A 23,257-nucleotide genomic window follows, 5' to 3' on the forward strand; every position below is an offset into this window, starting at 1 on the left:
CGAATTACACAGTTATTGTGGTATTCTGTAACTGCAATAAGCTTTTTGGATTTTATTTGTGTATACTTGGGAGGGTCGTAGTTGTGTTCCTTGTTCCAACTTACACAATACTTTAAGTCCCATGTTCTGTTTTTATCTTTACTTTTTCTAAACAGGTAATGTGGCACTTGACAATTTACAGATCAAGGAGAATGCATTAGTAAGTAATAACTTTAAAAATTGTTTTTATGGGTCTGAAGACTAAGTTGTAGGATAAAATATTGCTTGCTATAGCATCACAAAAGCATACACAGTGTCCTTTTTTACTGGTTATTGAAAGTAAGTTCTTGGTTCACTGCTTCTAATTTTTTTCGTGTTACTGGAACAGAGAAAAACAGAAGCTATGGTTGAAAAACAAGAAGTAGCTTGCATTAAGTACCCATGTTGTTGTCTGGAAAAACAAATGACTTGGCTGATTTTCATGTTCTTTAATTGAGCTAATGAACACCTGCATTGCTGAGAGAATCTCACTCCAATATTTATTGTGCCTCAAGCTTCACTAAAGAGAGCTGTTACTCTTCTGTGCCTTGAAAACACATTGGATCTTTGTATGACCTAATCATTGGTTTCCCTTCACTGTTCTGAAGTTTCACTTTTACTTGCCCATTTCATCCATTCCTGGTAACTTTGTTGTACTTTAAAAAACTCTCACTACAAATATCTTCATAGGGTGGTAGATAAAAAAAAAAGGAAGGAAGTGTTGCCTCCTTTGTACACCCATTCCTTCTTCTGGGGATTGATTAAGATTCCAGCAGTTCTGAGTTAGCAAAATGCAAAGTCACTGGTGTGTCTGACCAGAGCTGAGAGGGTGCCAAGACAAATGCAGGAACTAAAAACAAGGGATGTTTCCGGTGGCTTTACATTTGCAGTGTGTTAGATTTCTGTGCAAAAGTAATTAAAGGAAGGTCAGTATTTTACACCGTTTTTAGAGAAGTAGCCTACACCTTCTTGAAAAAGAAGGGATTAAAGGAATGTGATATGATCCGACTTTTTCTTTTTTCCCCCCTAATTTGCATGTCTGCTGCTGTCTGGATTATTTTTGTTTTCCTCTTAAGATTTTCTGCCAGAAGAGAAGTAGCTTTTCATTTCTGTATGTAGACACAAGCTTATCTTTAAAATCTTTTTTTATTTACAGAGTGAACTGGATGTACCTTTTAGAATAAAAGTTGGTCAGATAGGTAAGTTTGAGTTCCGATGCAAGTATTGAAATGGAAATTTTAATACAGGCTTTAAGGTCAGTCCTGCCCCTGAATTTCTTTGATGAAGCTTTCTGAAGTGTAGTTGTGCTCACTCCTGAAAGTAGCACAGAAATTCAGTGTGTCTACCATGGATGTTATCTGGCAAACCCTGTTTGTGTAACTTTACAGGTTGGTATGAAAAACATGTCTGAGAGGTTCTTCCTGGATTCAGGAATGATCAAGGGAGCTGTTTAGTATAGACATGACTCTTTAAAGGGTGATTAGGACTATGAGGAATTTAAGTAAGATTCCCGAAACTGACAGATATGCCAAAGGTTTAGGAACTCTTAGTTAGATGGTTTTTAAAAAATGTCCTTTCTCTGGTGGTCAGCATTGCTTTTTCACATGAAACAATTGTTGGAGGTGTATATATGTTGCATTTTTTCTTCTGCTTCCCTGGGAAAATCATGTTCGTCCCAGTGAATCGAACTCCAGTCATGATCTCAGGTTTTGATATGAAGTATTCTGACTCAGACTGCAACTTTTTGCTCTAAACTATGGCTTATGTTTCCTCTGCATATGTTTTATCACTTCAAGGGCTTTATAAAATGTTCAGGCCCCCATGTTTTACTTTCCAAGATATTCAGGACATCAGGATATAGGGCTAATCCTCTTCAGTTCCTGAGGGCTTGTTTGGACTAAGCACAGTAGATTCTTGTTTTGATGTGATTTTATCTGCTTTGTTTAGATAAACTTACTCTGAAGATTCCTTGGAAGAATCTCTATGGAGAGGCAGTTGTTGCAACTCTAGAAGGCTTGTATCTTCTGATTGTTCCTGGAGCAAGTATGTGAACTCTTCTTGCAACAGTTCAATAATGGGAAAGAAAAATCTCTCAGGGTACCATGTAAATGGGTACAGAATAGCAAGTAGCTCCTGCGAGCTGCCACTTCTACATTCAGTTCCCTCAGGGAAGTTTCTAGACAAATGTTGACAAGTTAGTCAAGGGTGGGAGAGAACAGCACCTGTTGCTTTTATGGAGATCCTTGACTGTATCCATTCCAAGTTCAGTTCAACAGCCAAGTTTCCTCTAAAATGTGTTTATGCTGAATCCAGTTTTCTGGCATGGTTTAGAGCTTTGGCTGTTGCATGATGTAGTTTATCTGCTTCTAACTGGCAAGAGTTGCAAGTAGTAATTCCATTAGTATTGTTTTTAGGGAGAGGGAAGAGGATCAGAGAACTTGATTAGTTTTCTCTGAAATCAGAACCTCTGATACATTTGAGCAAACTTGCAAATTTATACAATATCAAATATATGTGTAGTAGAGCTTACAAACCTGTGCTATATTGCCACAGACCACACTTAGGGGTTTAATTTCCACAGATAAATTCTCCTGTGAAGTAATGCTGAATGGTTGGTATGATCCTGTTGTGTCTTACTGTGTCAAAAATAACAATTTTGGAGGCTGAAAGCAGCGTTCAGCAACAAAACCTGGAACAGGCTTTGCCTCAAACAAGGTGTTTTGCAATGTAATGTATATGGTATGTGCTGCTTGATAATGCATTTTTATGACTTGGGAATTAGGGTTAAAGCTGTCCCAACTTGACTTACAGGTGTTAAATATGATGCAGAGAAGGAAGAAAAATACTTGCAGGATAATAAACAAAAGGAACTGGCAAGAATTGAAGAAGCCTTGCAGAAAGCAGCAGAAAAAGGTACTGAGTTAATGATGCAAATCTCCAGTGGAATTTGAGGACTTAAGCTGTGCTATGAAAGAAAAGTTCTGATTTGTGATTGACTTCATAAATCTTGTTTTTTCAAGTGTCTAGGTAATCTTACTGCAGTGCTTTGAAAAGCCTGTTTTCTCTAAAGCTTGAAGAAAGTGTTATTTGTTTGTTTAACATTTCTTTATCCAGTCAGATTCCATGGGAAATGGGAATTTGATAATGTAGTATGTCTTTTTTATCCTTTTCCTTCTTTTTTTTCCCCCCTTAAACCTCTAAGGGAACAGGACCGACGATAGAAAGTGCATTGCATGAGGCTGATGTTATCTTGGTTTAGATCTTCAGTACTAGATGTTTAACTGTGTGGTTTAGAGGTGCATGGGGTAGGTTGTTCTTTGCTGAAAGGAATCTCTAAGGGGAATGGTCAGGCTTGTGAAGTTTTACTGCAGTAGCACTTTCATTTCAGTTTCTGCTGTCCTTTTATGATGTACTGGGTTTGGGCTGGTTTGGGAATTGAGACTCTTGAGCAGGAAATAATTCATGACACAAGGAAACAATTGAGCACGAACATAGGAAACTTAAAATTTAGCTCTAGGTCATAAAAAATGTTAGAGGTTCAACTATAGGTTAAAATAATTGATATTTAAGTCTAGTTAGCCTGATTTATGGTGGTGGGTTTTGTTTGTTTTGCTGTTGTTTGCTTATATTGTTGTAAGAAATACCTTTCATAAAATTATGATATAAATTAGGCTTGTTTGGACAGAAACCAAACTCAGAACCAGTGACAGGTAGCTACATATGTTGGAGGAGGAAGTTCTCACTGAAGTTTTTGTCTGAAGTGAGACCTGTTTGTTGGCTGATATAATGGTTCTTAAGATGCATTTCCAGGGTAGCTGTAATAGTGCAGGTCTTGGAAAAGTTACTGAAAATGAGATGATGCTTCAAACACTTGGAAAAACACTTGGGTGTAATCTCTGCTTGTTTAATTTTCCAGTTATAGGAGAGCCTACTGCCTTTTTCCTGCTTTGCTAGTTTGAGAGGTACATTTGCAGTTCCTTCAGACAGCAATCTGACAATCTGTTTGCAGTGAAGAAAGCAGCTTTGTCTTATTTCTTGTCTTTATTATCCAGAAATGGTATGAGAGCTGAGACAGCTCCAGTGAAAGAATTTTGCAGCCATTCCTTCCTCCTGGGGCAAAGGAATGTTGGTGGAGGTTCAACCTCAGTTATGTAGCACTTGTAAAGCAGCAGGACTTCAGCCAAAGTTCTTGGCACCAGAAGCAATGGGATGAAGGGATAATACACCAAGATGAATTTAACCTAATGGGCACTGCTTGAGATAATTCCATTTCTGGAACTTCATATAATCGAGTGAGTCTGTGCACCTGTGGGTTTGTAAGGCTTTTGAAAAAAATCAACATACAGAAAATGGTGCCTCAGTAGCTGAACTCCTTATATAGAGAACAAGAATTAGATTTAGTCATGTTTTGCAGTTTTAAACTTTCAGCCTTGAGAAGGAAAAGCCGGAGGAACATTTCAATTGGATTATTTTGGACTCCAGCTGGAGATGTTGTGTTACTGTGTGATTGTATTTCAGTGACAGCCGTTTGTGTTCTGCTGTTGTGCTGGAATATTGTACTCAGGGGGACTTGTGTAGATCTTGCTTGAGCAGGTCCTTTGCCTTTGCTGGATACAGAAACCTACTGTACCATGCTGAACCATAACATTACCCTACTGAACCATAAAATTCTAAGAACTCAGCTCTCTGTAGGCTTTTAAGACCACACAAAACTGCTGAAAATCTAGGAAATATATGGAATAGAAAGTTGTCAGGGTTCATGAATTCTCAGCTGTATTTTCTTTTCTGCTTAGTACTCAATTTATAGTAATGTGTTGAGAATCTTGATTCAGTACTTGGATTTAAGAGTCTCTTAGTATAAATAGTTCTGGGGATATTTTCTTTTGACATGCTATTCAAATATTGAGCAAAATGATCATGTCACTGTGGGGGCAGCACAGTGTGATGGGGAAGTGGAAACTGCTGACACAATCTGATGAAACTATTTTCTTTTTTAAGAAACTATCCCTGTCTGTATCAAGCCTCATATGGAGACCAAAGCTTGCAGGTCTTGTCTTTTGGTGGTTATAAGAAAAAATGAGAATTGCATGATTTTCCTATGTAGGTAATCTTGGAAAGCAGATGTTCTGAAGTGGCTTTGGCTGTCACATACTGTAATGGAAATACTAACGTGTCAGAAAGGCTTTGTGAACTTAACATTCTTTTAAACCAAATGCCCTTTTTGTTATTTGCTGCCATGTGGACCAAGGCACTCACTCCCAAGATTCCCTGTATGGGTTGGAGAGTCTGGTTTACAAGGACACCAAGCCTGGTGGGTATGCATGGTTAGTTACCTTTTGCACCCCCCTCCAAAGCAGCCAAATGTAGCAATGAGAAAACAATTCTTGTTTGTAAACATCCACATATTGGTGGTTCCAGAAGTAAGGTTTTAATGAATGTGGATTCAAGGGGGGTCTTGCAATGACTGGTCCTCTTTTAATAGAGTAGCTGTTCAAGATGCTTAAAAGACACCTTAAAGAGATTTCCATCGGTCAGCTGATGGAGCTCAAGAATGCTGACAATATTCTGCTGTAGTTTTACAAGACTATCTTTAGCTGTTTGTAGAGAGAAATTACCCTGACTTAATGTGTCTGGGCTTAAGATAAAGGAAGTTCAGGCTGTCTTGAAACCATGGACAGACAAACTGAACCACAGCAGGTTGAAGGCATTGCCACGCTCTCCCCTGGTTCTGTTTATTTGGATTGCTCTCAAGGAAACAGCTTCCACTGAAATTCAGAGGAACTGTGGTTGTGTTGTACCTGCTGTATTTTTAATTTCTCTAACCAAATTTTCAGGAATTTAGACTTAGCCAAAATTACTTACTGGGTTTTTATCTTAGCACAGGTTAGAATGAGCTTAAAAACACACATTTAGTTTGCCTGTAGTAATGGTGTGGGTGATCAAGAGGACAATCACGTTGCCTTAGTTTTGTCCTACATGGCAGTGAAAACCTGAGACCTACAAATTCACAGTAAGTGAAGGAAGCTGTCCTCTTAAAATACCATTTATAGGGTATTACTTGTAATGTTAAAAGGAACCATCCAAAAGGAAACATTTCTATTTGCCATAGTTTTTACTTTTTATTATTTGTAGAGTGATCACCTTACCTGCAAGACAGGGTGAAATCTTGGCAGGCAATTTCTCCTCTTTTGTTTGAACAGGCCTGCAAATGGCAGGAGTTGTTCCCACAGTAGGTACAGTTACACTTGCTGCCTTCTCTTCAGTGGGGTGCACCCTTCTGGTGCTGCAGCCTCCTGTAGATAAGCTCAGGCAGCACTGCTGCCCAGTGCCTTTCCCCCAGGGAGGGGGAAGAAACAGTCAGCTCACCGAACTGGTTTGCTTTAGAACTGGGCAAAAGCACGAGCATTATTTAATTATTGAAAGTTGTGACAGAGTGGGTCATCATTTGTGTGCAAACAAGGGAATTTAATGTCATGTAGAGCTTTTAGTCATCATTTCTGTGTGCCTGTTTTGCAGTTACTGGAATTGTTCTTTCACATTACTTTCAGACCATACCATTGATTAGCATGAGAATCATATTGAAAGGTTCTCTTTGGGTTTCCACATATATTTCAAATAGCTCAGCTTGGAAGTTATGCCTGTATATAGTAGAAGCTTCCTGTAGATTTATATCTTATGCTGTAAGAAGTAGCTACTTCCTTAACAGATCTGAATTTCTTAAAGCTTTTAATGAGACCTTGCTAAGGCTTTATGCTTTAAGACAAGCTAAACTTTTCTTCCATGTTTTCTTATGCTTTCTTACATTTCTGCTTTACTAACTTGAATTTTATCCTTTTCCCAAAAAATTGCTTGCACTGGCAAAGGACGTAAGCGTAAAAAGTACAAAAAGCATTTTAAGAGACCCTTTAAAGGTCATGACCACTCAAAAGGTGGGTAACACTTATGGCTTTTAACTTTAAGGCTTCCTTCTTTTTGCTTTCTCTTTGTATTAGTTTTGCATAGTCTTGGCTATCCACACAGTGATACCTTTTTTTCTGCTGTTTGAAAGAGAGGACATAAATTGGAGAGAGCTCTTTTTTTGCTGTTTATCCGTTCTCTGGATTCAGTGAGGCTGAAGAGAGTCCTTGATTGTCTCTTTTTGGGTAGTTCTGGCTTTTTTTTTTTTTTTTTTTAATTAGTATGGTTTTGATATCTACTAATACAGAGTGGGAGTTGTGAAAAAATAATTAACAGGAGGAAATGTGAGTTGCATGTAAAAGTGATACAATGCTTTGGTTTCTTCTGAGTTCCTGACTAATTTTTTTCAGTTGAAATCAAACACTCAAATTGTGTTATATCACACTCAATAGCGAAGTCTTTTTGTTTTTAAATGGATTTCTTGAGCCTCTCTTAAAGCTTTAAAAGAAATTATCCCCTCATTATAGCAAGATGTCCAAAGTCAGGTTCCTGTGGTGTGCAGAGTGCACTGCATGTTAACAGAGGTGCTTGGGTAGCCATGACTATTTCTTCAGCTCGAGCCATCTGTAGCATTTCCAACAAAGATGTACAAGCTTGGCAGGCTCATTAGTGGCATTCCCTGGAGCAGGCACTCTGTGAGGAGGGCACTGTGCAGTGTAGCCTGTCAGGACAGCTGGGGAACAAACTGCTCAGCCAGCCATGGTACAGGGGAAGTGTTCAGACACTCAGCCTGAGAGAACAATTTAGAGTCATGTCACTATAATGAAATAATGAGGGATTCTAAATATTCCTCCCTGTTTTGGCACATGTACATTTGTCCCTGGTGGGATGCTGGGCTGGTGTGGGTGTGCAGTTCCTGCTGCCCTGCCTCGTGCAGCAGAAATTCCAGTACCCCTGTGTGCCATAGCCAAGTCTGATGTGGACCTCACTTAAATGGTCACAGTGTGAGTCCAGTGAAGAAGAAATGGAATATTTCAGAGTAACTGTTGGTTTTCATTTATGATGTCCCAGCTTTTTAATTTTCTCTGGAGTGTTGTATGAAAGGCTTTAAGGGACTTGTCTCTTATTGTTGCAAGTCTCATCCTCATCTGGTTATTCAAGGGTATTTTGTGCTAAATTACACTGTCTTATCTGTTTGCTTGTTGAAACCCCCAGTTAATCACTGAGGGACTTAGAAAACCTTTTGCCTTGAAAGGAGTGGGGAGAAATATATTAATCCACAACTTGCTGTGAGCTAAACTGAAACCTAAATGTCTGTTTTCTTATGGTTGTGTTGGACACAGGCAACTGACAACACATCTGCAGAATATCAATATGCAGAAAAGGAAAAAGAAAAAGGGAATATGTAATCTAACTAAGGGAAAACTTAAATTAGAGGAAACATTATATTTACATTGGTGTAGTTGTTGGTGTGGTTAAATTCAAGATGCAATTACTACACTGAATGCTGCTTTTTAAAAATTCTATTTCTAGACAAACCAAAGGAGGAGAAGAAGGATACTTTCTTAGAAAAACTTGCAACTCAAGTTATAAAAAATGTGCAAGTCAAAATCACGGGCATTCATGTTAAATATGAAGATGATGTAAGTAACTGGACCATATTTCCTTCATCCCCCCAATTGTCTATTCCATAGAGAGAAACTGTTCTCTGTCACCTTGAAAAAGTTGATTTCTTCTGCACCCCAGAAGACTAAATGCCAGAAATGTGAATATGTGAAACAGATATTGTCCCTTTCCCCCTGTCCAGTGCTGCCTTGCTCACCAAAAGTGGGTGGTGGCTGTTCTCCCATCTCAGTGTGTGCAGTTGATGTGGAGTTTTTCAGTGCCCTGAGTAGAATCCAGAAGGCAGAAACTGGTGGGTTTGTGGATGAGCCTGAAGGCAACACTGAAGTAACAAATGAGAATGTTTATATGAACCAAACAGATATTATTCCAGTCTGGTTCCAGCTTCCTTTAGGAAGATGATAAAGCAGTTTGTGATGAGATAATTGAACATAAAAGAATAGCATTGGATAATAGTGTTTCTCAAACCTTTTTGGGGACTGTTTTCAGAGGCATTACATTTAAAAAGGTTGGAGGACTGGCTGTCATAAAATGATACAGCTGACTGAGATGTGGTGCCCTGTAGTTCTTAGTTCTTTCCTGTATGAAGATGTTAAAAGCCAAAAGGAAATTGTCAGTTGAACTGAAGGCCTCAGTCTTTACCCTGCAGCCATGTTGGTTTAGGCCCATCTTAGGGCATTCCAAGAATGTTTCAGCCAGAATAACTAAGCAAAGGAAGGCTCTCATAGCAGCTCAGGATTTCAATCAACTTTAAATGACCCAACTGTTTGCAGCAAGAGAATTAAACCTCTGTTGTTGTTCTGGTTTTGCAGATCACAGACCCGCAGTGTCCCATTTCCCTGGGGATGACGTTGGGCGAGCTCAGTTTGCTGGTAATTGTGTGAATGCCTGTTCTTGTGTTCTCAATTCACTTGTCTTTGGAGCAGCAGAAAGGAGAAGTAACATATTAAGAAGATGCAGTGACAGGATGCAAACAGCTGGCAGCCAAGACAGTCTTTGATTCATGCAAATAGTACCTGCAGTCTGAGCAAGCAGAGGGAAGAGGATGGAGGGACATCACACTTTCCCAGACCTGTGATTTGTTCTAATGACCCCAGTGATCCTTAAAGCTGAATATCTTCCTTTCATAGGGCAGGTTATTTCCAGGCCTAATAAATTAGGGCAAAGATCACATTGTGATGATGAAGAATGTGGTATTTTGCCAGGCCTTGTGAGAAATGGGGAGAGAAAATTTCAGCTAACCTCTGTTTGCCTTAGTTGTTACTGATTTTATGGATAGGATAAGGAGCTGAATATCAGAATATACTCAAATTTTTATACTATTTTGACTTGTGTGTATGCAGTCTAGAGAAACTGGTGTTTGTGATCATGTAGCACCCAAATGATGCATTTTTTGCTTGGAAGTGTAGGGTAAACCCACAGGTGTGTAACTAAGATGCACAAAATTACTTCTATCACTTTGAACTTTTAGACAACAAACGAGAACTGGAAACCTTCTATTCTGAATGAGGCTGCAAAAATAATATACAAGGTAATGTATTTTGGTTTTTTTCCTATACAAGTGAAGAAATCACCTGATCTATAGAGTAGTCATCTGGGGTTCTAAAAAAAGTTGGAAAAGTAGTTTACTTTGTGAATTCTCCTGTTTATCTTTATTTTATTGTGTGTTTAAGCAGAAGTAGAGCACAAATAACTGGCTTTATTAAGGCATAACTTTAAACTCCGTGGTTTAAATAGTTTCCCTCGAATGTGAATGCTGATCCCCTCATTAGATGTATTACACAGCAAGTCTGCATGGAAACTGTGATTTCAGTAGGTTGCCAAATTGCCATTTCCCACCCCAGTTTGTATTCCTAAGGTAATTGGGATTGTGGCAGCTGAGCAGTCTCTGTTCCCCCTGCCCAACCCCTCCAGCCATCCCCCCAGCCTGTGTTGAAAGGAGTGTGCAGAGACCTGAGGAGTTACAGGAACGATATAAGAAGGGTTTAATAGTCCTGATTTCTTTATTATGCCGAGTGTCAGTTTTGTGCTCCCGCTCCCCTGAAATGCAGAGCCATGTTTAACACATGTGCATGAACTTGTGCTTTAGGAACTTGCTTTTCAGCAGTTCAGTTTTCAGTTCAAAACAGTATTGTAGGATGAAATGCATCTCGATGCTAATGCTTTGCTGTCTGGTCTGCTTTCCTTTGTTCTCTGTTTCCACAAATGGAAAGCCAAGCTGTGGGACAGTTGAATCCAGGGTTGCAGCGTGTTGCCTGTTTTCTCTCCTGTGCAGCTGCTGTGCCTGGACAGCCTCAGTGCCTATTGGAATGTCCACAGCACAATGTACTACCATGGCTCCCGGGAGCAGATCCTGGTAAGATCCTGCAACACAACTGCAGTTCTGCTGCTCTTGGAGTATTCAAAACTGATTGCTACCCCACTCCTCACTCTTTGGTCAGCTGTGCTCAGGGTCATCTGTAATCCACAGCTAATAATTGTTTGTGAACCTCATTTGTTATCAACCCCTATTTAGAAATGATAAGTTTTTGAGCCATTATGTTTATGAAGGTGTTCTCTGTGTCCTTGTACGATACTGTGTGTTTACTTTTTTCCCTTGTGCTCATCTTTTACAGATATCTTTATTTTTGTTTCATTTTGCCCTTAGCAAAATCTGCACTTAACCTGGTGAGCTTGGTTCTGACATGGAAGGTTGAATCAAAACTGTGAAGTGCTTAAAACTATCCAGTTGTTTAATAAAAAGCAGCCAGTTGTTTAATAATAGCCAAGTTACTTCAGCATTACCTGTCTGTGGATGTTTTCTCCTTGATTCTCTCACACTTCAGTCCTTTTTGCTTCAGATTTTTAAAACAACTGAGGAACTGAACAGATAGCAAATAATATGTCTTTTTTAGTAATGTTAAGTTAAATGCCTGAATGCATTTTGTGTGTAATCTTTAGTGCAGCTTGTTTCCTGCAGAGCAAGGTCTTTCATCCAGACAGGCTGCTTTGGTCTTAATTTTATCAGCATCATCAGCAAATCAGATTTATCATAGTAGCTAATTGGTCCATGTTGTAGTAAGAATAAGCTGTGTAATCTGTAGCAATCTGCTACTTTTGTAGAACAGTCCTCAGATTTAAATAACAGGGGTATATGGCTGGTGGTGAGATTAGCTCTTTATCCTTAATCTCATAGAAGTTTAACTTGTATTAATATAGATCAGCAGGTGGGAAATAGGTTGAAATATAAATACTTTTAATGAGAAAATGTATCTTTTATAAAATACAAACCAGTTTTTAAATAAAGAACTGGGAAAAGAATTAGGTTGAAGAAATTTGCAGTTCGTAAATATTTTCCTGGTCAAAACAACTCAATATTGATGTTTTTCCTAAAATATGAAGGGGAACAAGCACTGCATCTGCCTTCATGTAATAGCTGGTATGTTTGTCTTCCTAAAAGCAGGCTTCCTGCTTGGGCTGGTTGTGCCACTGCAATTCTGAAATGTATTTGGGCATGAATAAAGCATTCTCAAGAAACTGCCTAAAAATTACAGCATCAGGCAGACCTCATTTTGAATTAAGTCTTAGTTTCAGCATGATGTTCCTCAGGCTTCTTGGCTGTTCAGTTATGTTCCTGACTTCTGTCTTTTAATTCCTCTCATACTTGCAGAATAGGCTCAAGTGGCCTCCTTATGTGTTAAACATGAGGAAGGGTAGAATGGGAATAGATGCTTCTGCTACTTACAAGGGGTTTAAAAACTAATACTTGATCTTTTATGCTTTCAGGAGTGCACACATGAACTGTGTTTCTAAATTAACACATATTTATTGCAAGATTTAGAAGTTGAATAAAAACTGTGCTAACGTTCCACTACATACAAGAAACTTAAAATTCTTTTTTAACCTGGTACATTTAAACCCTTCACTCTGAAGTGCTTGTGCTATATTAGATTTCCCATTTAGGGGGAGGAGGCCCTTGTAAAATACGTGTGTGCTCAAAGCTTAAGAGAGCTGTAACCAAGTAAAGCTCCTGAGCAATTCCTAGACAGTGTCATGTTCCTTTGCAGGATCAGCTGAAAAGAGGAATTCCATGTGGTGGTAACCAGCCAAAAGATTACCAGTACAGTAAGTAAGCTGGGGATGGGTGAATATAAACTGTCCTGAGCGTGTTGGTGTGCAACAGCCTCACCTGATGGTGCCTGTGTGCTTGTTGATCACTCTGGGTTATCCTCACTGTTGGTAGGAATTGCATCCTCATTCTGTGGGTCTTGAGCACACACACTATCAGTACAAAGTGGTTGATCTATTGCTTCCCATACTTGAAATATGAAATCCATCTCAATTTTTTTTAATCTTTAAGTTTTTAGACCAGTGTCAGCCTCTGCAAGACTGTATATCAACCCCTATGCAGAAGTAGAACTGAAAACTCCCAAGATTGATTGTAATGTGGAAGTACAGAGAATTGTCATTGAATTCACTAAGCCACAGGTAAGTTGGTGTTTGTTATCCCCATTGCAGTTTGTGATGAACTGTAGGGTTTTTTCCCTGGAAAACATTCTTCTTAGGGAATTTTCTGCTTAAATGCAAGTAGAATGTCTGAGCTGTTTAGCAGTACCTGTGGGAAAGGTCATTTTCCCTCTGTGTAACAATTTCCTGGTGCTAAATCCTGACACTCTTCTTTCTCTGGGGACCCTCTGGGGACCACCTGATCTGTATTCAGCCCTTCAATAGCATTCCTTTCACACAGGGAATGGAATCATGAGGAGCCCTTATCTTATTAAACCACAAGCCAATGTTATAACTGCAGAGATGGGAAAATACAAGCAAGGCTGGGAATGAATGGAGTGTGCTGGCTTTGGCAACACAGCCTGCTGAAGTACCAAGGAACTAATTTAGGTGTCTCCCCAGCGGTGTCAGTGTTGTCATTTATTCAGAGAGAATTCACAGTCAGTTGGCCAGAGAGCTTTTTAGCTCTTACGTCAAAGTTTCTATTGAGTGCAGAACAGTACCAGTAAGGTGAACTAATGCAAAGGCAGTTCTAAAATTAGGGAAACTGTGCATTGCCAAATGAGTATGGTTGGCTGGAGAGAGCCTGAGCCCCAGAAGTTTGTACAGTGGTGTCCTTGGAGAGCAGCAGGTGTAGTTTTCCCGCTTGTACATACTGATGAAACTGCATTTCTGTGGAGTGTGAGGAATGCTGAAGACCACGGTAGCTGTTCAGGCAGTGTTAAACCCAGGGTGAAGCCCTGCTGAGAGCCCTGTTTCCTCTGTGCAGTACCTGAGCATGATCGACCTGCTGGAGTCCGTCGACTACATGGTTCGCAACGCCCCGTACAGGAGGTTCAGGCCCGGTGTCCCTCTCCATAAACACGCTGGGCAATGGTAAGATGGCAACAGTCCTGCCTTCTTTGGAGCCCCCTCCAGTCTCTTCGTTCTCCTCTGGGGTTAAAATCAGGTTTGAAACTAGATCACGTATAGCCTTTTAACTTTCACAGAGCTTTGCTTAGCCCTGAGATCTAGGTGATGAAAGTCTCACTTGCTAAGCAAAAGTCCCCAAAATGTGAACAACATGCCAATGCTCTCTCTTAGAGGCTGGAATGTAATTTTAGAAAGACTAAAGAAAAAAATTAGCCAATGTAGTACAAGGGAAACATGTCTGTCAACTGTGGTTTTTAAAGTTTTGAACTGATATGCATTTTCTTGACTTTTTTCTAAGTGTTAACTGATGCTGATTATCAAAGTTCTTAAGTGTATTTAAAGCTGTTACACCCCAAGTTTGCAAACCTGCAGAAATCTATAAAGAATGAAGATTTGTAGTTCTTCAGGCATTAAATGTAAGCCCTCAGTCTATTCGTCAGTGATGTTGAAACCATTAAAATTTTTATAAGCCAAGTTACTCAAATCACAAGTGGTAAACAAAGTTTGCATATTAATAAACTACCTCTTGTAAGTTGTAATGCACAAATGGAATGGAAGTTGTTCACAAATTTGGGATTATTGTAGGTGGAAATATGCAGGTGACAGTGTTCTTGAAGTTCACATCAGAAGACACACTCGGATGTGGTCGTGGAGTAACATCAAACAACACAGGCAGCTTCTGAAGAGTTACAAAAACACGTACAAGAACAAGCTGACACAGAGTAAACTGTCAGAAGAAACTCAGAGGCAAATTCAGGTATGAGTTTTTTCTCTTTGGAGAAAGTATGTTTTGGTCCCAATGTGAAATAATTCTTGAAAATTCAGTAATCCAGGGTGATGGTTTTACAGGGGTACAAGAGGTCTGTGGAAATACCATTTTAATCTGAAGTTCAGTGTAAGCTGCTGTGGAAAGAAAATTAAAATACTAGTAAAGTGCCATTTAAAATAAAACCTCTTTGGTGGAGGATTAAGAAGCTTGGATGCATTTAATAAAGTGCAAGAGTAATCTGATAAAAAAAAATTGGACTGTGTAACATCAGATTTTATCTTGTACTGAACTTTGAGGGGTGGGGATGTACCCTAGAAATGAGCAGATCCAGAAAGAAACTGGAGTGTAAATACAAAGGAGCTCTTAGAGAATTTGTGGTGAAGAACCTTTCCTAAATGTGTTTTAGAGGCAAATGATCTCATCATCCATTTTTGCAGGACCTAGAAAGACAGCTTGATGTCTTCAATATAATCTTAGCAAGGCAGCAAGCACAAGTTGAGGTAAGAGAGAATTTTTGTTTGAGACATATTGTAACACTTCAAATAGGATGGTTTTATCATGATAGTATCTTAAAATAATTGTGCTGATGTGTATGATAGGACAGGTAGGTGGGAAAGCAAGTTTCCAAACTGGAAACCAGTTCCAAAAACCTACCAGTGTGTGCACAGTGTTTCCTGCTCCCCACGTTGTACCATTCAGGCAGTTGTGGAAGGATCCTGATTTCATGATTCCTTTGACTTTTGGTAATTCAAGACTAGCTCTGCATTATTCCCTTCCTACTTACTCCTTTAGATATTCTGTTTTTAGGGGACAGCCAGCCTAATTAAAAGGCAACTCAGAGACAGTTGTTAGGAGGTATATGAAGTCTCTAACTGCATTTTATTTTTGAAGTCATTTGTGACACTTAACAAGGAGATTCATGATACAACACTGTGAAAAGTGTTGTATCTGCAGGTAAAATCACAACCATTTAGCAGCCCAGAATAGTCCTCTTGTGAGAACATGCTACTGGTAGTTATCCCCCTAACATGAAAATTAACCTCTGTAATTGCATCATGGATTTACTGTTCATGCCAATGTAGCCTCAGTGTTTGGTTACACATCTGGAATGTGTGTAAAATTAAGATGAAAAAATAGTAATGATGGTTCTTATTTTTGAGATGTTTGTGGTCAGAATTTCGTTTTTGAAATGTGAAGTAAAAGCTTGAGCACAAATTAAAAATTTGAAATACTTTAAATTTTAAAAATTTAGAACTGAAAAAATTTAAAATTTCAAAAATTTTAAATGGTACAGGGTCAGGCCTCAGGCTTGTTACTACCAGATTTAAGCAATGTAATTGCTTTTTGTATCCTCCTAAATGCTGTCTTTTCGTGTAGTTTCTGCCTTTTGTAGTCTAAATGGCAGTGAAATTTGGAGAAAAAGCTGACCAAAGTTTAAAGTAACACATGCTTGTGTTTGTCTGTGCACATACACACACACACAGACCTGCCTCCCACTCTGATCCTCTTTTTGCCCCTGTCTAATGGGTCAAAGTGCTCTTTATTTCTTGTGGGGCTGCTTCAGTCAATAGTAATACCATTAACTCCTTATTTTGTCCAATGTGTTTTAATTTCTGGTTTACAGACAATAAGATCAGGACAAAAATTACTGAAGAAGAAAAGCACTGAAGTAGAAAAGAAAAGTGGAGGATGGTTTGGTGGTTTCTGGGGTAGAAGAGAATCTAGGAAAAAAGAAGATGAAGAGTCCCCTGTTCCTGAAAGTAGGTGTAGATTGTAATGCACTGATGTTTAGAGAGACTCCCAGTTTTTATATACATTAAGAAGGAAGTTATATTATGTTTTGCTTCCTGCTATACAGAAGGAGGGAGTGTGGCATAAACAGTGCAGTACTGATTATTTTACGGGATTACTCACTGAATATTGAGCTGGCAAATAAGGCAACCTCTGAAATGGCCAATGCTTGTGGCCTCAGAGTCTTGGTGAGGAGAAGAGTATGGCACTTACAGCTATAGAGATCATTAGCAGCAATTGGAATACTCTTTTTCTGGTGATATGCTGTCTGGATCAGAGATTTGTTCTAATAAAACTCCTCAAAGCCATTTTCCTAATTGGGAATTATGGGAACTCATGTGATTAAAAACTATATTGATTTCTGAGCTACGTATGTAACACTATACATGGACACTGCTGTGTGAATTATTTTACAATCTGGACTTAGTGCAATATGAAAAATCCATGATATGTATCAGCAGAACTTAAATACAGTAGAAAACTAATGTGGGGAAAAGTGCTTATTGCTATTTATAAAGTGCAAATTGTGTGGGTTTTTGGTTTTAGCTATTGATGAACTAATGACACCAGAGGAGAAAGCCAAGCTTTTCACTGCTATTGGATACAGTGACAGCTCCCACAACCTTTCCTTACCAAAGCAGGTGAGCAACTTGTTATGGGCATGGGTTAAACAAACAAACCACCCAACAAATTAAGTGTAAAGCTGCTGTCATCTCCCTCAGTACCCTGAAGAAAAATGCAGGCTTCAAATTCAGGTAGGAAATATTATTTGATTCTTCTGAAGTTGCTGATTGACAGAGTCCTAAAATGGTACATATGTTGGGAAGTCAAAATTCTTTCTTGGCAAGATCAAGACGTGACATTCAGCAGCAAGAACAGCACAGGCATACATGCCATGTCTTCTAAAAAGTAATTATTTAATGGGAGTATAATGATTTTGGTTATCTAGCTAGTTCTCAGCTGAAGGTAGTTTAGCTGTACTTGCTTCACAGTTTAAAGACATGTTCCTCAAGCCTGAAGAGACGCAGACTGGATTTGCTCTGCATTTGTTGAACTACCCTGTTTTATGTTAAAGAAATGACTGATAAGAGTTGAATCAAGTCAGGATTGAGCTTTGAATCCTACATAGAGCTATGTTTCTAATCTTAGGTGCCTGGAATAACTTAAAAAAACACATTTCAGTGATTTGTTGAAATGAGGAGTTCTGAAAATTATTCTCATTGAGATGACTAATTTCAATTCCCTCTGTTCTTCTCACCAGTATGTTGCCCATGTTGTGACACTGAAGCTGTTAAGCACTTCTCTTACAATCAAAGAAGACCAGAATGTGGCAGAAACTCTTAAAGTGCAGATAATTGATCTGAGCACCAAAATATCCCAGCGCCCAGGAGCACAGGCCATCAAGTAATTGGATTGATATTTTACTTTTGTAGAAACATCTCTGCCCCCACCCCCCTCCCCAGCTGCTTAATTCTTTTTCTTGGTTAGTGCATTATGTTGTATATTGATTTTTAATTTTCTGGGCATTCTGTAATTTCACTCCACTGTAAATCATATAATTTGGTGAATAACATGGAATAGAGTGAAGAGGGGAAGACTGTTAGTTATCATGAACAGTAGCAAACTCTCTCTTGAATCTAAGTGTCAGAGTGCTGAATATGACTTTTGGGAAGTGACAGCTAAGCAGTGTGAAATGGTGTGGCCAACACACTCCAGCCAAGCTACTGCATGTGTTGCTTACTACCAAAGAAATGAAAAACTGTGTCTGTGTTCAGGTAAGAACCTGAGAGCTTCCTCTTTTAAGAGAGGGCACACCTGAAATACTGAACACAAATGATCGGATAGTCAGTAAATGAATTATTGGACAGTCAATGAATAAGATTTTCAGTGGCTGGAAAATGAGTCTGGGCACTTTTTATGGTTTCATTTGCAGTTCCTTCACTTCTGACTTTATGCATAAATCACCAGCCCAGCTGCTGACTCTTGAAACATTTTTGCTAAAAACCATTATGGTGAATATTAAAAGTGCAACCTGAATGCTGAAGAAAACCAAGAAGAGCTTTGAAATTCTTTTACATAAATGCATGCTATGTAATTTAGTTGGCATGAGTGAAACAGGAGAACACATACTCTTATTAATGTTAGGTTTCAGAGAAAAATATAATTCAGTTATCTCAACAGAGGCAGGCTCATGGCACTGATTATGCCCAAACTGTGTTGCCTCCCAAAGTCAGGGGTTTCAAGGGTGGAGACCCAGGACCTGAAAATCAGTTTAGTGTCTCATAGGTGCTTCTGAGGATGAATGAAGTTCATGTGGTTTGGTGGTGTTCAGTGACTTCCTTCAAAGACTTTTTCTGCAGACACTTAACCCTGTTGTCAGGGCAGCTGTCAGTACAGAATAACCATTGGCACCAAAACAAGTCTGTAACTGATATTTATGGCAATGCATCAGAGTTAACATTCCTACAACGTTCCTGCTCTTTTTATTTATGTAACATAAATATTCTGCCTTTCTCTTCTCTTGCAACTGATTTTCTTAATAAACATGACCTGAAAGTTCTACTTAATCCACTTGGCAGGTAACAAGTATTAGGAGGAAGTAACACCCCTGTGTTGCTGTGAACACCTTGCCTTCTACTTATTTTTCCAATTTAATAATGTTATTTTGTAAACCTGTCACATGTTAGTCATGCTGAGCTTTATTAAAGGCTTTCTCATCTTGCTGGTCCTTCCTAGGTGTATTTAGCATTCCAATTAAGTATTTTTTACTATTCATCTTCTTTAGGGTTGAAGCAAAGCTTGAAAACTGGTATGTTACAGGCCTGAGACAGGACAACATTGTGCCATCTCTTGTGGCCTCCATAGGGGACAGCAAGTCTTCTCTGCTTAAGATCGAGTTTAACACTAACCCAGAGGACAGTCCAGCTGACCAGAGCCTTTCCATTGAATCCCAGCCTGTGGAAATCAAATATGATGCAGTGAGTAGTAACCAAAGCCCTGAGTTATGCCTGATTCCTCTTTCTCTGCCAATACTCTCTTTGTTCTATTTTTGAGGTTTTACTTGAGTGACCTCTTTATATATTGCTGATTCTTGTCCTTTTTTTTTTTTTTTCCAAAGAGAACAATAAATGCAATGGTAGAATTCTTCCAGACAAGTAAGGGAATGGACCTGGAAAGATTAACGACAGCCACGTTAATGAAGCTGGAAGAAATCAAGGAAAGAACTGCTACAGGTAAGATAATAAACAATCTCACCCAAGGTGAACCTTTGAAGGTGTTAAAAAATTTCAGTGTGATTACCTAAACACTTTGGTTATGCTTTGATCACTGGCCAAATAGTATGATTGGGATTTTTCTTTGATTTGGTTTCTTGGAGAATCAGTGGATGTTTTGTGGGAAGGAGCATTGAGTTTGGTGAGAAATCAGTAAGTGCTACAGAAGTCAGTCTGGACTCCAGATGCTTTATCTTTCACATGACTGACACCTTTTGATGTGTTGACTGGCACAATTGTGTCACCTGTGAAGAGCATTTGAATTTCAGTGTCCTTTCCTTTTGATTTCAGGGTTAGTTCATATCATTGAAATGAGAAAAGTCCTTGACTTGAAGATTAACCTGAAACCTTCCTACCTTGTGGTTCCCCAGACGGGTTTCTACCAGGAAAATTCAGATTTGCTCATCTTGGACTTTGGTACATTTCAGGTATGGAAATAACCTCTCCTGTAGGCTCAGAGGAACCAAATATTCTTTTCTTTTAACATAGCTGTCACCTGAAACTGTCTTGCTTTCAGAAGGCAAAGATGATAATCTGTTTGAATGTGGTTTTAACTTGATGTACTTTTTACCAAGTGCATTTGGGTCAGCAATTTGATCAGTGTTCAGAGTTGTTGTCTTTGACTTGCACTAGTTAATCCTCCCCAGGAAGCATGTTCATGTTTTAAACATGCTCATCATTTCATATCTTTCATTTCTTCAGCAAAACACATGAACTTTTGTTTCCTTTGGTTTGTAAAATGGTAGCCTTTTATTAATAAAAGAGAATTTAATTTTTCTCTTGAAGTTTGAATGTTGATTCCCTTGTTTCTATAAAATTGAAAGATTGCAATAATTTAACTTGATTTAGCTGACTGATTATTTATTTTACTTGTATTCCACCAGTAAAATGGTAAACTGATTAAAAAAATTCCTTTTGCACAAGTTTAATTAAGTGGATTGATAGAAGTAACAAAAAAAATTACTTATCAAGAATAAGTGAAGTGTGAAATGATTTTTTCTGTGTAAGAGTCCAAATGTCAATCAACTCCTGTGAATCATATTTTTCATCTTCACCAGAATGAACAGCACATGTCAGTAAGGTTTAGACTTAATTTTATCTTGTTCTTTGTGTTTAGCTGAACAGCATAAATCAAGGCAGCAGTGAAACTTCTAGCTTTTCATCCCTGGAGGAGATTATGGACAAAGCTTATGACAAGTTTGACGTGGAAATAAAAAATGTGCAGCTTCTTTTTGGAAGAACAGGTAACAAAACAACGTAGTTGTTGTTTATTCAAAAGATTGCTGAAGGCTTCCAACCTGTAATAAATATGTTTTTAGGGAAAAAAGGCAAACCAAAACAAGTATGAAAAGATAGATTATAATAGGTATGAAAATTTGGTTGGTTTCTCTTCAAACAGCTGCTCTTTTTTGTTTGGACTTGTGCATCACGTCCTTCCTTTGATGCCATCAGTGAATGTAAATGCACAGAACTATTATGTTTTCCATCATGTGCAGGAAAAATACAGCTCAAATTTGCCTGGAGTTTGTGCAATCAACAGAATGCTAGGTTACTGTTTTGTGGTTTGTCTATCAATTTACCTATCTATCCATCTTTTTGGGAGTTCAGTATTTAGATACATCTTTTAGTGTGGAATTGGGCTTAAGGCTGCTGAGGCAGTAGTGTTAACAAAGTAGACTAAAAGCTTTTAAAGTACTTGACCTAAATGGTTTTAGGTTTCTCTGGTTGGTGAGTGGGGGTTTTTTTACCACCCTAGTGATGCCATTTGATTAAGTTAATGATACCCTAATTAAAGCAATTAGGAGGTGATGGTTTTTCATGTGAATTTCCTGACCATTTGCAGGTGAAGACTGGAAGAAGGCTCGTTTTCAACACCCATCAACGTTGCACGTTTTGCAGCCCATGGATATTCATGTACAGTTGGCAAAATCCATGGTGGAAAGAGATACCAGGATGCCAAAGTAATATATTAATGAGAAGACTTGTTTTTAATTATTGTGTGCTTACAGAAAAGAAAACTCTGGTTTCCCTAAAGGTTCAGTTACACTTTATAATTCGAAGGTATTAACTAAGGAATAGGAATAGCTTACTACTGTTTACAAACCCTTTTTTGGCCAGTTAGCTCCCTGGATCCTTTGCTGGTTACTAATTACTGCTTAAACTGAGTTCCAGACCTGTTGTAGTGCAGAATCACTGTGATGTGATCTTTATATCTGAGTATCCATATTGGTAAAATTTAATTCAAAAATTAATATGTGCATTTGATCCCTTTGTTTTTTAAAAAAAGGTTTAAAGTGTCGGGAGGCCTTCCTTTGGTGCATGTCAGACTGTCTGACCAGAAGATCAAGGCAATTTTTGATCTGATTGACAGCATTCCCTTGCCTCAGAAATCATCTGTGTCAGCTCCAAGCACAAAGGTAAGCTGACTACAACAAGGAAAACTGAAAAAAAAACCCCCAAAAAACCAAAAAAAACATTGCTAAGCAAAGTGTCTTTACTGTGACTTAGCACCAGAACATGCTGGGCTCACTCAAACCAGGCTTGTGCAGCCTTTGGCATTGTCCTGCTGGTTTCAAGGACTGGCAAAACTGACCTTTCCAAAGAATATGGGGGAGCCAAGGTGGGACATGCACCATCAGTGGAAAATGTGGACATACCACATTATACAAACTTCAGAATCATGTGTTGGATTTTTCTCTTTTCCCTCCTCCCAGGTACCAGCTATTCCCACAATTCCTGTTGTCAGTAAAGGGTTACTTAGGACACCCCAGTTGTTGGCAGAGATGGTGTCAGGTAAGGAGCTGCAGATGTGCCTTTGTACAGGTAGAATAGCTCATATTTTTGTTATTGGTGTTAAAACATAGAACAGTAAAGATGGGTATGATTGGTCATGTCTAACTTCAAGTGCATAAGGGGATTTAAGATGCTGATGTTACCTCAGAATAATAAACTTTCTTTTTCTAGAAAACAAAGGCACCTCATTTTTAATAATTAATTAATATTATGCATAAGCAACCTCTTCAAGTGAAAGTGAACTATGAATTCCAGCTGTATTTGGTTCTTCTGACTGTGTTACATTAGCAAAACTCTCCTTTTTTTGAAAAGGCAGAACTAGAATAACAAATGGGAAATTACTGTGTTGACACAGTGGATTTGAGCATTCATTTCCATGACCGTTCCAGGAAAGAACTTTCCTGTAGTGGAACCTTGCACAGAGTTTTCCTGGAGCTTCCTTTATAAGTGATTTTCCTTATATGTGTCCCTGAATGTCTGATGATGCATCTGGACCCCAGTGCTGTCCTTAATTTTTGTTTTGAAGGGCTTTAATTTCATTCACCCTTCACCCAGTGGGTAGGAGAGCAGTACAGATCTACACTATACTTTGTCAGGTTAGATTTAAACTGCTCATGCAGTTAGAAATCCTGTTGGAATGGGAAAGAGAGGGTGGGATATTTACCCCTGTTTCTGGAAAAAGTTTACCAAGGAAGTA

The 23,257-nt window shown here is 38.7% G+C and overlaps 1 protein-coding gene across 5 annotated transcripts in view; it reads left to right on the forward strand.

Moving 5' to 3' along the window:
• Positions 1-23,257, forward strand: part of VPS13C (vacuolar protein sorting 13 homolog C) — an 87,460-nt gene that overhangs the window by 1,475 nt on the left and 62,728 nt on the right. For 3 of the 5 annotated variants that reach the window (XM_032699610.1, XM_032699609.1, XM_032699614.1), the window contains exons 2-26: positions 156-199; positions 1,175-1,217; positions 1,966-2,061; positions 2,830-2,931; positions 5,267-5,329; positions 6,882-6,947; positions 8,449-8,558; positions 9,351-9,410; positions 10,010-10,069; positions 10,814-10,894; positions 12,585-12,642; positions 12,878-13,005; positions 13,793-13,899; positions 14,521-14,692; positions 15,142-15,204; positions 16,329-16,464; positions 17,042-17,136; positions 17,757-17,899; positions 19,281-19,473; positions 19,614-19,728; positions 20,059-20,195; positions 20,885-21,011; positions 21,611-21,728; positions 22,055-22,184; positions 22,482-22,560. In XM_032699610.1, coding sequence (XP_032555501.1) covers positions 156-199; positions 1,175-1,217; positions 1,966-2,061; positions 2,830-2,931; positions 5,267-5,329; positions 6,882-6,947; positions 8,449-8,558; positions 9,351-9,410; positions 10,010-10,069; positions 10,814-10,894; positions 12,585-12,642; positions 12,878-13,005; positions 13,793-13,899; positions 14,521-14,692; positions 15,142-15,204; positions 16,329-16,464; positions 17,042-17,136; positions 17,757-17,899; positions 19,281-19,473; positions 19,614-19,728; positions 20,059-20,195; positions 20,885-21,011; positions 21,611-21,728; positions 22,055-22,184; positions 22,482-22,560 — 2,526 coding nt within the window. The remainder of the gene's footprint in view (positions 1-155; positions 200-1,174; positions 1,218-1,965; positions 2,062-2,829; positions 2,932-5,266; positions 5,330-6,881; positions 6,948-8,448; positions 8,559-9,350; positions 9,411-10,009; positions 10,070-10,813; positions 10,895-12,584; positions 12,643-12,877; positions 13,006-13,792; positions 13,900-14,520; positions 14,693-15,141; positions 15,205-16,328; positions 16,465-17,041; positions 17,137-17,756; positions 17,900-19,280; positions 19,474-19,613; positions 19,729-20,058; positions 20,196-20,884; positions 21,012-21,610; positions 21,729-22,054; positions 22,185-22,481; positions 22,561-23,257) is intronic. The other 2 variants (XM_032699611.1, XM_032699612.1) reach the window with 2 other exon arrangements.

Source organism: Chiroxiphia lanceolata, chromosome 12, assembly GCF_009829145.1.
Source record: "Chiroxiphia lanceolata isolate bChiLan1 chromosome 12, bChiLan1.pri, whole genome shotgun sequence".
NCBI classification, from domain to species: Eukaryota; Metazoa; Chordata; class Aves; order Passeriformes; family Pipridae; genus Chiroxiphia; species Chiroxiphia lanceolata.